General features: G+C 48.6%; 1 protein-coding gene and 1 long non-coding RNA gene across 4 annotated transcripts in view; one reads left to right on the forward strand and one right to left on the reverse strand.

Moving 5' to 3' along the window:
* The window catches only part of KLHL36 (kelch like family member 36), a 247898-nt gene that overhangs the window by 176207 nt on the left and 56748 nt on the right, over window positions 1-14943 (forward strand). For all 3 annotated transcript variants that reach the window (XM_069636247.1, XM_069636245.1, XM_069636246.1), the window contains one exon: window positions 11669-11826. In XM_069636247.1, the coding sequence (XP_069492348.1) occupies window positions 11669-11826 (158 nt within the window). The remainder of the gene's footprint in view (window positions 1-11668; window positions 11827-14943) is intronic.
* LOC138525955 (uncharacterized) overlaps window positions 1-14943 on the reverse strand; it is a 242584-nt gene that overhangs the window by 141603 nt on the left and 86038 nt on the right. The gene's annotated exons all lie outside the window — the stretch shown is intronic.

A 14943-nucleotide genomic window follows, 5' to 3' on the forward strand; every position in this document is an offset into this window, starting at 1 on the left:
CGCAGAGGGTGAAAGACACCTCGGGCTCAGTGATAGCAGATAGATCACAGAGCCCGAGGTGCCTTTCTCCGTCGGCAAAGCTTTATAAAAGATGCCTTGAACTGTGTACGTTTCAAACCATCTTTTATAAAGGTAGAAATATTTCTATGTTTATAAAAGACGGCTTGAAACGTGCACAATTCAAGGCATCTTTTATAAAGCTTTGTCGACGGACAAAGCCACCTTGCGGTTTGTTTTGTCCGTCATGCCTTGAATTCTTTACGTGTCAAGCCATCTTTTAGAAACATAGAAACATGTTACAAATATCTATGTTTATAAAAGGTGGCTTGAAACGTACACAAACCATAGTAAGGTAAGCACACAAGTGTGCATAACTTACTATGGTTTGTGCACTTTTCAAACCACCTTTTATAAACATAGAACTATGTAACATTGCTATGTTTATAAAATATGGCTTGAAAAGTACACACACCATAGTAGTACGCATACAAACATATAAATGCTCACATACATTTATATATTTGTTTGCGCACCTTACTATGATTTGTGCACTTTTAGGCCACGCCCACAATGAAAGCCACGCCCCCAAACGAGGGCCCCCCCCTCAATTTCTTACCCCACTTAAAGCACTGGGCGTCCTCGACTCTTAAATGCTACGGACACAAATGGAAGAGGTTCTCTGTCTGGTGCCACGCACAGAAGATTAACCCTCTACGGATTACGGCTCCCCAGGTACTGCCGTACCTGCTGACGCTGGCCAAAGCTGGACTGGCACACGCGCCCATCAAGATTCATCTTGCTGCGATCTCCCGTTACACCAGAACCACGGGCCGGACGTCCCTGTGGTCTCATCGTCTGGTGAAAGAGTTCATGAAGGGACTGTTCAGATCGTTCCCGCCGGTGAAGGCGCCGGCCCCGGCGTGTGAGCTCAACGTGGTGCTGACCAAGCTCATGGGACCTCCGTTCGAGCCTCTGCACTCGGCCCCGTTGAAGTTTCTGTCGTGGAAAACAGCGTTTCTTGTGGCCATCACCTCCGCACGACGGGTGGGAGAGATCCAGGCCCTTTCCTGCAAGGCCCCGTACTTGACTTTTCACGACACAAGGGTAGTGCTCAGGACGCACCCCTCCTTCATGCCCAAGGTACCGTCGGACTTCCATCTCAACGAACCCTTGGTGTTGCCTGTGTTCTTCCCGTCGCCTTTGTCGCCGGCTGAGAGGACTTTGCACTCGCTGGATGTGGCTAGAGCGCTGAAGTTCTACGTGGACCGCACAAAGTGTTTTCGGAAGACGTCACAACTCTTTGTGAACTTTGGACCTGTCAATCAGGGGAAGGCTCTCTCGAAGGCTTCCATTTCCAGATGGCTCTCCGGCTGTATCATGTACTGTCATCGGTTGGCAAACCGACCGCTGCCTGGCCGTCCGAGAGCCCATTCCACCAGAGTGATCGCAGCTACCACGGCGTTCCTTTCTGGTGTGCCCCTGCTGGACATATGCAGGGCTGCTACGTGGAGGTCGACGCACACCTTCACGAAATTCTACTGCGTCGATCGGGATTCCAGGGAGGAGTCCAGGGTCGGCCAAGCAGTGCTGCGCAACCTGTTCGCCTGAGGTGAGCCTGGTGAGGAGGTAAGATGCTTAATGTTGAGTTTGATGTAATGCTTAATGTTGAGCCTTTGCCACCTCCCGTGGTTGTGCATGTGTGTACTGCTATGTATTCTTTATTCATGAGCATGTGAATCCATGCCAGACCCCATGCTGGAGAAGGAAACAGTTACTTACCTGTAACTGTTGTTCTCCAGCATGGGTCTGGCATGGATTCACATGCGAACCCTCCCGCCTACCCCTCTGCGGCTCTTCACTTGGTCATACTGCCACTTCACGTGCTTCCAAATCTGAAGATGGCTGCCAGAGGCGGTGCTTAGGTAGAGGGCAGTCATTGGCTGTGGTCAGTATGACGCAGAGACCAGTGATTGGTTGTTACTACGAAAGACAGATCAGAAACGAAACTGATACTGGTTTTTTCTTTACCGAGGATTCCCAGCCTGACGACGGGGAATATTCATGAGCATGTGAATCCATGCCACACCCATGCTGGAGAACAACAGTTACAGGTAAGTAACTTGTTCCTTATCCGACGCCAGGGTCTTGGCCCAGGATCTCCTGGAGGCTGCGGCTCATCACGTAGACACCTCGGCTCGGGGCCTTATGCTGGGGGTTGATACATCATGACAGGCGTGGCTGCATGCCACCAAATTCTCAAAAGAAGTGCAGGACAAGGTAAGGAGATCTTTCATTCTACAACAGATGTAGCGCTGACCAAGACGAAGGATAGCACTCAGACAGCTAAGTCCTTGTCAGTCCTTGTTAAGCCCCCTTTCAAAACCCAGAGACCGTTGTCGCAAAGCCGACCCTCCTCTGGCTTTAGGGGCTTCCTAGACCAGAATAACTGCTGGAGGCAACAACGGACTAGGTTTTTTTCCCGCTCCTCAGCCTCCTCCTCAGCTTCAGGTGGCAACACCACCGAAAAACCTACAAAATGAGGGTTCTCCGCGCTTGCACGAGACCCCGGTCGGAGGACGCATTGCGTCTCATTGGGAGGCGTGGCAGACCATCACCGAAGACAGGTGGGTCTTGTCAGTCGCTCGTGCGGGCTTCCGCTTAGCCCCTACCACCTACCCCAGCCTTCAACCCTCCTTTTCAGCTGTCGGGCTCGCCCTCCCTCAAAGCCGAGGTTCAGAAACTTCTGGACCTCAGAGCTGTAGAACCTGTTCCCCTTGGGGAGCTAGGGAAGGGCTTTTACTCCCGGCTGTTTACGGTGCCCAAACCCAACAAGGCTGGCCTGCGCACCATCCTAGACCTTTCCCAGTTCAATCTTTTCCTACCCCAAGAGAAATTCAAGATGATCACGCCCAGCCAGATATGGTCCTCCTTGCAGATGCGCGATTGGTTCAGCGTGGTGGATCTTCAGGATGCGTACATGCATATTCTGATTTGGAATCCACACAGGAGATGTCTCTGTTTCTCTTTGGGAGAGGAGCACTTCCAGTTTCGAGTGCTTCCTTTTGGCCTAAGCTCTGCACCGTGTGTCTTCACGAAGATGATGTCGGTGATTGCGGCCTATCTTCGTCTGCAGGGTATCCATGTGTATCTGTATTTGGATGACTGGCTCTTACGCAGTACTTGCCCGTTGAAAGCAGCGGGCAATCTTCAGTCTCTCCTTCAGCTCCTGTTCCATCTTGGGCTGTCGGTGAACTGGCAGAAATCTTCCATGACGGTCTCGCAGGACTTGATTTTCCTGGGATTCCGCTGGAACACGATCGACTGCAGAGTGTACCTGACCGGGGACAGAATGGCAGATCTGTTAGCCACGTGTCAGATGTTTGCGCAATCGGAGAGCATGTCGGCCTGGTGGTTCCAGAGGCTTCTGGGCCTCATGGCCTTGTGCGTGTTGGCTCTTCCTCTTGCTCGTCTCAAGATGAGGCGGACTCATATGCCTCTTCGCAGTTCTTGGCATCAGGCTGTGGACCCGGACTCCAAGCTGATAATGATTCCGGCTTCCATGAGAGTGGACCTGGAATGGTGGTCATCTCTCAGCAACCTGCCGGTGAGTGCGGGATTCCAGGACCCAGCCCCTACAGTGACGATCACGACGGACTCCTCCCTCCTGGGGTGGGGTGCGACATTAGATCCTCTTCAGGTCTCGGATCTCTGGTCGCCTCAGGACAAGCTCCTCCACATAAATCATTTAGAGCGTCTGGCGATCTTCCTAGCGCTCAGGGCGTTCAGACCAATCATAGCCAACAAGCTGGTCCGCATTCGCACTGACAATGTGGTGTTGATGTATTACATCAACAAGCAAGTGGGAACCAAGTCTCCCCCTCTCGTGTATCTGTCCATCCAGATTTGGGAGAGGGCTGTGCTTTGTGGTGTTTGGCTGCTTGCAGTGCACATCCCGGGCCAGCTGAATGTCACAGCGGATGCCCTTAGCCGGCGGACAGTGGTCAGCTACGAGTGGGAGTTGAAGGCGGAGGTCCTCTCATGGATTTTCTTGCGTTGGGGCACACCGGAGGTGGACCTTTTCGCTACGGTGGTAAACAAGAAGCTTCCTCAGTATGCCTCCAGAGGAGGACTGGGAGCCTCCTCTCTGGGGGATTCTCTCGAGATCCCATGGCACAACATGAGAGCTTACGCCTTCCCGCCTCTGCCTCTAGTTCACCGAGCAATTTGCAAGCTGAATAACTCGGTGTACAGTTCCCTTCTACTCATAGCCCTGTGGTGGCTGGCCAGGTTTTGGTTCTCAGAACTTCAACACCTGTCGGTGTTTCCGCCGATCAGGTTGCCAGTGACTCCCGATCTTCTTCACCAGGGGGAATAGCAGCTGTGGCACCCCTCCCCACAATCGCTCAGCTTGGCAGCATGGTGCCTGAGTTCAAGTCTTTAGAACATCTTAACTTGTCTGCGGATAACATGCGTATTATCCAGGCACACAGGAAACCCTCGACTAGGTCCCAATACAGAAGCAAATGGCTCAGGTTCTGTCATTGGTGTTTGGAAAAACTGTTGGGCCCAAGGGGGGCTACGATTGACACGGTGCTGTCCTTCGTATCCTTCTTAGCAGAGTCGGGTGTTCACGTTCTGTCATGCAGAACTTACCTTTCAGCGGTCTCCGCTTACCTTTCTACGGACCAATGCTCCTTCTCTTTGTGTAACCCAGTGCTTCGGAGGCATTTTGCAGGCTTGACATGCCTCTATCCTCCAATTCGTAGTCCGCACCCGTCGTAGGATCTAAGTGTTGTCCTGACGGCATTGTGCCATAAGCTTTTTGAACCAATGGCCACGGTGGACCTCAAGTACCTAACCTGGAAAGTGTCCTTTTTGGTCGCCATTATGTCAGCGAGACGGGTGAGTGAGCTCCAGGCCTTGTCGGTGGAGCACCCATTTTTGGTCTTTCACAAGGATAAAGTAGTCCTACAGACAAATCCTGCTTTCCTGCCGAAGGTGGTATCTGAGTTCCATCTGAATCAGTCGATATCCCTGCCAGTCTTTTTTCCGAACCCTACCTCAGAGGCAGAAAGGGTTCTGCATTGTCTCGATGTCAGAAGGGCTCTTAAGTTCTATCTGGACAGAACATCTGAGCTTAGGAGTTCTTCTCAACTATTTGTGACTTTTGGTAACCCTCAGGGTAAGCAGGCATCTAAGGCGACTATTTCCTGGTGGATCGCCGCCTGCATTACGGAGTCTTTCACCGTCCAAGGGGCGGAAGCCTCCTAAGGGTATTCATGCACACCTGGTGTGGGGCAAGGCAGCCGCGGTTGCTTTTCAGAAATATGTCCCCTGGGAGTTCATCGCTAGGGCAGCTACTTGGGCCTCCCCATCTGCTTTTTGTAAGCAGTATTGTCTTGACATGACCTCAAGAGCTGATGCTTAGTTTGGTCAGACTGTGCTGAAGAACCTCTTTCAGTAAGGGGTATTTCCATCCACCCGTAGTTCCTGTTGGGAGTGCTTGGGAATCTCCCATAAGTATGGAGGAAAGGGGACGGGACGTAGGAGTATAACCAGGTTACTCACCGTAGTGACCACCTATCAGGGCTAACGGGCTGATCAATGGGATCGGCTAAAGGTTCAGCAATATCTTCCTCTTCACTTAAGTAACAGAGTTCTCCCGATCTCCCCTCCTCCTCCTCCTCACCTGAAGAGGTTGAATAGTCCAACTTCTTTCTTCGGGTGTGTCGAGCTTTGGGCTTCCTTTTCTTGAGTAGATAGGGTCTGCCTCGAAAGGAAGCCACCGTGACTCTAGATCAAGAGATCCACAGTGTCTCCCCTCCTTCCAGCCAGTAATGTTGCAAGGGGAAAAAGCCTTTGCTCAAAAAACCCCTTGGTGCGGAGGTGAGTAGACACTGGAGAAGCAGTCAGAAGACTTGGCTGGGATCTCAGGAGTGTCCACAGCTGGAGAAGCGGGTGGAGGAACGTACCCGTGCCGAGAACGTCCACTGGAAGAAAAGGCACAGGATCGTCGCTCCTGGAGGATGACTGGTGGAAGATCCTCGTAGTGAAAACACAGCGAGAACAGGTGAGAAATCCTTTTGGAAAGCCAAACGGGGAAAGGAAGCAAAAATAGAATGCTCAGGCGAGACAAAGAGAGGCAGGTACAAGGAAAGGGAGAGCGAGCCAGGGTGTAGAAGAGGGTGAGCACGAGCAGGAAGTAGCGGGCGGAGTTAAACTAGAACACCCCCGGGAGGGTAGCAAACGAGCGCACGCAACAGAGGAAAAACACAGTTGCAACGCGCAGAGCCGCCGACAGACGAATGGTAAATACTATCGGCGGCGACCATGTTGGGAAAAAACTACACCGTCAAACACGTAGAAAATGGAACGTGGCGGCACAGTCTAATGGCGTTCTTGTTTCCACCTCCTCCACACATGCCAGTCGCCAGCGGCTGTGACACCACCTTACTCCTAGTCCATAGTCACCTTTCCTCCATACGCCCGCCCGCCGTCCCCTCTAATAAGGTTCCTCTGTTATTGCTCTTATTGCTAATAGGTCTTTGACCTGACGATAGAAAAGGACTGAGGGCGATGCGCGGGGCGGAGCCAAGGTGGGCGGGGTTACGGCCGCGTGCCGGGCCCCGTGCAAGAAAGAGAGGAAGAACACATTTTTGAAATACATTTTTGTATGCTTTTTATAAAGTGCTCCGGTCCCGTCCCACAGGATGGACAGATGTCCCATAAGTATGGATGAAAAGGGACTATAGACTAGAAGTAAGGTGGTCACTACGGTGAGTAACATGGTTATTCACATTGTCCGACACTTGCTTTTGTTGGGGTTACAGGTTTTTGTCTTAGTCGTGTGTTGTCAGCCACATTTGTGGATACAGAATGCACTTCAAAATGAAGGCAGAGGGACATATGATGTCATTCATAATAGAATTCATCAGGCTGCCAAGATTTCTCATTGCCATCATGTATATTGGGACTTGTATGGCCTTTTGGGGTCTGTTCCATACTGCAACAATCATGAAGAGTTGCTGCCGCATGCTTTAGGGTCATATGCCCTGCAGACTTTATGTGATGGTGTGTTGTTGGATGACACCAATTCAGGGTTTGACATTGAGGGGATCCTGGAGCTATTTAGCTCCTTCATATAGCCTACAAGAGCCTGGCTAACTTCATACCAGCAGCTACCAGGAGGTACTTATGGCTCCCCAGGCCAACTGATGCTGAATAAAATCGATGTATGTATATAGAACAGTACACATCTATACAACATTTTAAAGGATAAGTGGTCATAAATGATAGTCAACATTTGCATCTTATGTGGAAGTTAGATTTGCAGAATGCTATGCACTAGCTCCTCGTTCCCCATTGGTAGCTCCTGGTCAATGATTAATGCTGGATACTGTGAAAAACCTGAAGGTGTCTCGACCGCTAGTCCCCAGGGATCTGTCATGCAGGTGGCTAAGGACACAGCCATCACTTTTGGATCCAGTTCCTGGGGGTTGACCAGTGCGGGAGGATCACTTGGATGAGTGGAAGTGGGACACTGGAGGGTGAGACGCAGTATCCCCTTCCCTATAACACCTTTTCCCCATCCTACCAGGTAGGATACCTAGGAACTCGCCTCCCCCTTTCCTGACACAAACACTTTCTCATGGAAAGCCCACCGTGAGCAACAACAGAATAACACCAGAGCCACATGGACTTTCTGCAGTAATCTCCCTTCCATCTCTATAAGGGTATCTTTCCAGGTTTGACAGCAATACTGTTAGTTTTACTGTGGTAAGGCTGACAAACTTGGTTGGCATGACTGCCACTCAAAATGGGCCACATTCGCTAACATCAGGATGGTGGCATTTCAGTGTTTATCTCCATTTAAGGTCACACAGGACTATATTTGAGTTTTAGAAGTGTTTCCCTGTGAGAGGGATCTGGGCTGCTGTTTTTTTGCAGGATTTGTATATTGCAGTGGAGGCTCTACCTGAGATTTCTGTGATGCAGTTTCATCGTGCAATTGTGTGAGATATGGCATTTATAACCCGCCTATACACAAGTGTGCACATTCATGGCGGTGCCAAATGTACTGCCGTTTACTCCCACACAAGCTTATTGTAGGACAACATTGTATTTGGTGTGTGGCCTGCAGCTGCACTCATGACACTTATGCATTTTCATATTCATATGTCCCCTGTGTCCTCATTTGTACTTGCCCCGGTCATCTTGAAGGCTAACTCCAACCTCTGCTGGGCCAACTCCCTGTGTGTGAGCCATGTCTATGATGCTAGCTACTTTCTCCTCCCAGGGTGTGAGATGTAATGGCTCCACATTTCCTCCTCCTGTGGCTGCTGTCTCACTGCCGATGTTGGCAAGTAGAGTCCGCACACGTGCCTTGAAGTCTTGAAGTCATTCCAACGCTTGGTCTTCGACTTCACACTGCACTGTGGCCTCTGCCACCACCTTGTCCCTGATATAATTCCAGACGGTGTTCTTCATTTGTATGGAAGTCTTCTATTTCTAGCCACCAAACAGCTCCTCAGCATTGGCCACCTGCGGCTCCGGCTCACTGAATTTGATTTGAGCCAGCATTTCTGGTACCTTGCCCTTCCCCTTTTCTCTTAGCATCCTTCCTTTGTCTATGGGGTCTGGATTGCTACAGGAAGTGGTGGATTTTAAATGTATTGTGTCTTTAAAGATCGCAGTGGCTAAACTTCCCGTAGGCGAAATTACCATTCAGTAATTCCTCCACTTTTGGAGCAGTAATGGTAATTCTGCCGAAAAATGGAGGATTTACTGATCGTAAATTGTTTTTTGGCGGTAATTCCGCCCAACCAAATTATTGCTACTGATGATGGTTTGTGTGCACACTCATTGCCTTGTGATATGGCGGTAATTCCGGTGGACACCATGTCGGTAACAGTAATTCTTTTTGGTGAAATTACTGCCGTTTACAACTACTAACTAGCCTGTGGGCTAAAAGAGATAAGCATAGGGTGAAACGAGTTGTTGGCCATCATTGTACTCTTGGTGATTTAGATTAAGGCTTCCTTGATTGACAGATACTCGTTCAGACTAGGTTTTTGATTTTGTGTTGAAACCAAGGTGGTCACCTTCTGGTGTAAGAATGACACCAACCATCCCTACTTTTATGTTGTCATTGCCTTTGTACTTTTTCCAAATTTGTCCCTTACTGTTTCTTAACGTAACCCGCAGAAAGTACATGTTTTTCCCTTAACGAAAAGGTAAAGTGAAGAGCTCATGGATCCAGTAACTTTTACTAAGGTACTCTATTTTAAGGACTTATGACAATTTTGCAAGCCGTGTTTGGAATATCCTACTTTCAGCGCATTGATAAGGGACCTGATGAGATTGCCAGCGGCCGAGAGGGATTTGGAGAAGGCCAGTGGTCAGAAGAGGCTAAAGTAATGTGAAGTCTCCTTTATGTCTGACTTCATGACCCTGTGATTGTGATGTGGTATGGCTAGGAAAGTGCTTAATAAATGTAAAACTGGTTATTAAATGCAAAAGGTATGTGCTTGGAGCCCTCAATTTGTAATGCTGGAGGATGAATCGTAATAAGTAAAGGTTAAAGTGCGTGTCGTTTTTTTGTGTGCTTGCTGTTTATTGCCCTATTTTATTGCTCTCGTGTGCCTTTTTACTTCTAGTACAGGTGGCTAAATAGCGACAGCGGCGTTTGGTACATTTTTTTATTGGAGGGGCAGAAACCTTTCCCATGAATATGTGTGAGCGAGGGAGTCCAACCAGCCAACGGGTGTTCGTGCAGCAAGGTAGCAATCACTCCGCGAGAACATTTTCAAAATAACAGGTTAAAATGGAGCATTTTACAACATATTTTCTGTGGAGAAATTGGGTAGAAAGCCACACACTGCTCACAATCTGTTTTGTAAGAGGATACATGAAAAAATCCAATAGTGCATAGCACCATTTTCTAGGGCATTGTTCTAACACATTATTTCCCCGATACCTTGTCCCACAATATATGCACGTTTTCTTCCAGTATAAAAAAAACACTTTCATGCTCGCTGTGCCCATGTGTGTCCATACTGGCTGCACCGATATATGCCAGTATTCCCACTTAAGAACATGCAATTAAACTGTTAGAAAACCTGTGCAGGCAGGCTCTGCCACTATATGCCAGAATCCCCATGTAAGAACGTAGTCCTGTTTGCTTTGCTCTTGATGCCAGAAAAAAATATCATACACAGTAAGAAACCATGTGTAGAATGGCCGCATCAGCAGTGGTCAGAATGGCCAGATATGAACACTTATCGTGTTGACTTTGTCCCTAATGGCAATAAAAATGCAATGCCATGGAATGCCCCCAAATGAAAGAATATCAATTGATGGCACTGATGCATCAATCTAGAGTCCCTTGCCCTTCATCCGAGGCTTGCATGCATGCACACATACAACATACACGGGAGCCCATACCCGAACAGGCAGACAAAACCTCGCATGCAGGCATGCATACACACAGGCTTTTTTCTTACTATCAGCCAAAGATTAAAAACGCCCCCTTAGCCTCACGCCACCTCCCATGATAGCCCTCCAGCTCCAGCCGACAATGCAAGCAGGAAGAGCTTCCTGGTACTTGTACATGTGCGGTGGAGCCAGAGCACCACCATCTGGTTGCCCCAGGCTCTTAAATATATAATGAGGCACAGGAGTACCCACTTGGCCCTGCAGATCCCCAGATTGCATCCCCAATGTGCCATGCGTGCTGGGGAACTGTACTTGCGAAAGGGAAATCCCGTTTCCCCAACACAGTCAAAAGCCAGTAGAGGAGCGGATTCCAAAGCTGCTTACTGCGGTTGAGGACCTGCACTGCGTTTTCACTGGACTGGCCTGGCACCTACATAATGGTTGGCACACTGTCAGCCATTTTGGATGAGCCACCCCAGTTAGCAATAATAATTTCATTGGCAATGGGATAGATGAGGATAGGTAAGGGGGTAGCTGTTGCAATCATGTTTTTATAGGTGTTAGTCATGAAATGCTATGGGTACTTAGCTTAGTTTATTGTTATTATTGATTGAATGCTCCATATTGATTATAGAAATTCATTCCACAAACCTGAACAATTATACTTGATTGGGACTAGTTCCTAAGTAACTGGAAGTACCACCAGTATGGGTGTCCGTACTGCTACTGCAATGAGAATAGACAATGGTGACACTGGTTTGTGCCTGTGGAGTGGACTCCTAAAACAAGGTGTGGCATAATGTGATTATGGAACTCGTTGAGGTAAACTGGGGCGTAACAACGCCACTTCCTTAGTGGCGAGGTTGGCGAAGAGAATGTGCCATGTGCATGGAAAAGGAGAACAGACTTGGGCCAAAGAACGGAGAGGGAGTGCAAAGGGGTTAACATGTTAGGATTTAAGTGGTAAGGAAATGTCACTAAGAAGAGAAGGTATGTCAAGGCAGGTTAGTGCTCTCAGAATTACTAAAACATATTACATGAGAATGTCATGTCAAACGTTCGATGGGAGCAGTACAACTGCAACGTTCAATTTCACCGATTTTACCTGTGCTAAATTAAAATCCAACTTCTTATGCGTTAATGTCCGTGAAGATCGTGTTACTGTACCAGCTAATGTCGGCCTTGACCAAATCCCAATAGTGCCTGATGTGTGGTATCTTGTTAATCCCTGCAGGTGGCGTCTATGAATCAGCGGCGAGTGGATTTCTACCTTGCGGCCCTGGCAGACAGGCTAATCGCTGTCGGTGGGCGGAATGAAACTGGAGCTCTCTCTTCAGTTGAGGTCTACTGCCCACACGATGATACTTGGTCCTACGTAGCAGGTTTGCCAAGGTAAAACATTTTTAAAGTGAATGAAACCAGATATTTGCCACTTTTGCATTTCCTATATCTCTTGTTTAAAGTTTTGGTGGTTCTGTTTTTCTACTTCCCGTTAATCTCCCAACACTAATATCTCATCAGCCAACAGACATAAACTGCATGTTTTGTTTTCTGTATTCCGATTCCTACTTGGTTGTGTGGTTTTTGAGAGGTTTGTCTTGTGTACCGTAATTGAGGCGCATTCAAACCACGGCTGCAGGCCACGGTTATTCAACAAACATCCCGAAAGTGTGTTTTCCATAAGGAAATGGCATTCTGTAGGTGTTTCAGGGGCAATTGCGCCGAATGCTTGCTGGCTGTCGAATCTGCAATGTGTAAAATAAATGATTGAAAAAGATAAAATGCAGCCTGCCTCGAAGGAACCGAGTGCTGTATGGCCTGCTCATCTTCTGTGTAGATGGGGTGAGACATTCGTCTTGATTTCAGGAATGCTGTAGATGAACACAGGCGTCCCCTATATGTTGGCCTCCACAGTCAGTTAGAGGTAGAAAATCCTTGGCCGCAGCGGCAATGTACGCATTTAAATGCAGATTCTGTCATTACCTGGATGGTAATATTGGCACCACTGTTGCCCCTACACCATTCATCTGTGAAAATCGGGGATCGCCTATCCGGGGCTAAGACCAAGAGGCCCGGGGCTATTGCCCCCTCAGTCGCCCCCTAGCAACGCCTCTGAAAAATCCTTTGCTTATCACGACTCCTACTTGCCAAGGAAGTAAGCGTCCATAGCTTATTAGCGTTTGTACTCATTTTCATACTAAACGAATGCTTCCCATATGCTATGGTGAATTTCTTGATCACTGGTGCGCCCGTGGGTGTTAACTGTAGAGTGCGTGTTGAATTGTTTGTGTTCCTCACATTTAGTCACAGTTGCAAAACACACAAAGATGTAACATTCAGGTATATCATTCGACTAAAAACGAAGAGGGTCATTCAGAGTTGGGTGGACTTTTTAATGAACTACAGCTAGAGAAAGTTACACCTTCACCGGCGGTGTTTCAAAAATCTGTTCAATTCGGAGGTCACCACAGGTGTAGCTGGTATTTGTGGAATACCTCTGCAGGTATTTTAGAAATACCATCAAAAAAGGCATTCTTTCAAAAGAAATATTCTGTCATTTTCACCTTTTAATGTGAAGGTGGAAATGGATTATGGATGGTAGTGGCTCATTCCATTACTGTACAAGTGAAAAAGTTAAATTCTGGCCCTTTTATGCATTATATGGGAAAGGTGGTTCGCTTACAATGGACCTTTTTGTATAAACGCATTTTCAATGTATTGAAGGGAATCAGCTGCACTCCCCTTCTGTACAGTTAAAACTGGGGCCAATTTCTCAGTCAACATATACTCTGAGCGTCTTCTGGGAAAAACACTCATGTTATGGACAATCCATGGGATTTTGAACATTCCAGTACCAACAAGAGCAACTCTGATGTGTGAAGCATTGCAGTCTTGGTGTACCCCGCATCATTTTGGTGTACCCTGCATCAAGCAAAAGATCACTGGATAAAAACTACCGGTGAGGCTTTCTACACCTATGCTTGCATGACGCTGGGGACACTACTGTTTACCAGTATGCATTGAAAGACTATGTTGGAACACGCCATATAACATCTCAAAAGTATGTCCATGTAAGCAGTATTCCAACTCTGCTCAGACCTTTTACCACACAGTTCTCGTAGGTCCCAGAAAGGAACTCATGGCGGCAACACTAAAGACAGATAGATACAAGTGATCACAGTTCAAGGGTGTTTATTAAACTTTATAGGTACGTTGGAAAAATGCCTAATCTAAACCTAAATCTAAGATGGGAGCAAGCTTCGACCATCAAATAATAATAAGGCAGTCCTCTGCCCGCGTGGTCGCTCGTATCCTTGATCATGTGTGTTTCCCCGCACCTTCCGTCCTGGGCTGCGGTCGCACCTGCGCGTCCCTAGCCTGCGTGGTCCCTCGCAATCCTTGATCACAAGTGCTTCACGCCCCTCCATCTTTGGCTCGCTAGCACCCACCCGCCTCCCTGTGCGTCCTTGCCCCTTGCAAATCCCTTCCCCCCTCCCTCTTTACCCCTCCAAGACCCTGTTGCTACGCTATGATGCTCTGTTTGTCCACTTTTTGGGTACTTATACCAGCGCTTCCTCCAGACAGACCCTCACTGACATCCCCTTTTTCGTTCCTTTGCCAGACCTATGGACTCCACATGTGGTCTCTGTGCTCTCTCCTATTTCGTCCTCTCCCATTAATGGTGGCACCTGGTGGGAGGCCCTCCGGGCCCCCTTCAATTCCTCTAAGATCATCATTAATGTTCACCTAGATGGCACCGTCTTGGTCCAAGGCCCTCAGGGCAACCTCCTCCTCTTTGATAGACGCTTCTCCGGCTCCCTTGCCTCCTTCCTCCGACACCTCTCTGGTGCCGTCTTCCTCCTCCTTGGCTACCTTGCCCTCTCCTCCTTCCTCCTCTGCCCTCCCTCGGGCTCCTTCTACACTTCAGCAGGCAGTACTGTTGACCTGTACCCCTCCCAGGAAGTCTTTCAAGGGCGACAACCTTCTTCACATTGCCACCCTCAACTCTCTCGCACCTGTCAAACACTCCTCTGACATCTCTCCTGGAAGAATTTGACCTTGATCTTCTCGGTCTCAACAAAACATGGTTCACAGCCAGCTCTGTCACAAGTTTTGACACTCCTCCCTGATGGCTACAAGATCCTCTCCACGCCCAGATCCAACTGTTCCGGTGGGGGTGAAGCCTTGATCTTCCCGGAGTGGATTACTGCCTCTAGTATTCCTACGCAGGCCTACTCCTCCTTTGAATGCCTGGTCTGCAGTCTCTCGCAGTCTCTCTCTCTCTCTCTCTCTCTCTCTCTCTCTCTCTCTCTCTCTCTCTCTCTCTCTTCTCTCTCTTTCTCTCTCTCTCTCTCCCCCCCCACAATCTACTGGACACCTGGTCAGGTAACCTCTCCTTTCCGAGTGGGCAAACCTCTGATCCTCCCTCCTGTCTGTGACCACTCAACTCCTCCTCCTTGGAGCCCTCAATATCCACCTGGGTGCCCCCTGTCCTTCCTCTGGACTCTT

The sequence above is a fragment of the Ambystoma mexicanum genome, chromosome 1q, assembly GCF_040938575.1.
Source record: "Ambystoma mexicanum isolate Mex_15411 chromosome 1q, UKY_AmexF1_1, whole genome shotgun sequence".
Classification (NCBI taxonomy): Eukaryota; Metazoa; Chordata; class Amphibia; order Caudata; family Ambystomatidae; genus Ambystoma; species Ambystoma mexicanum.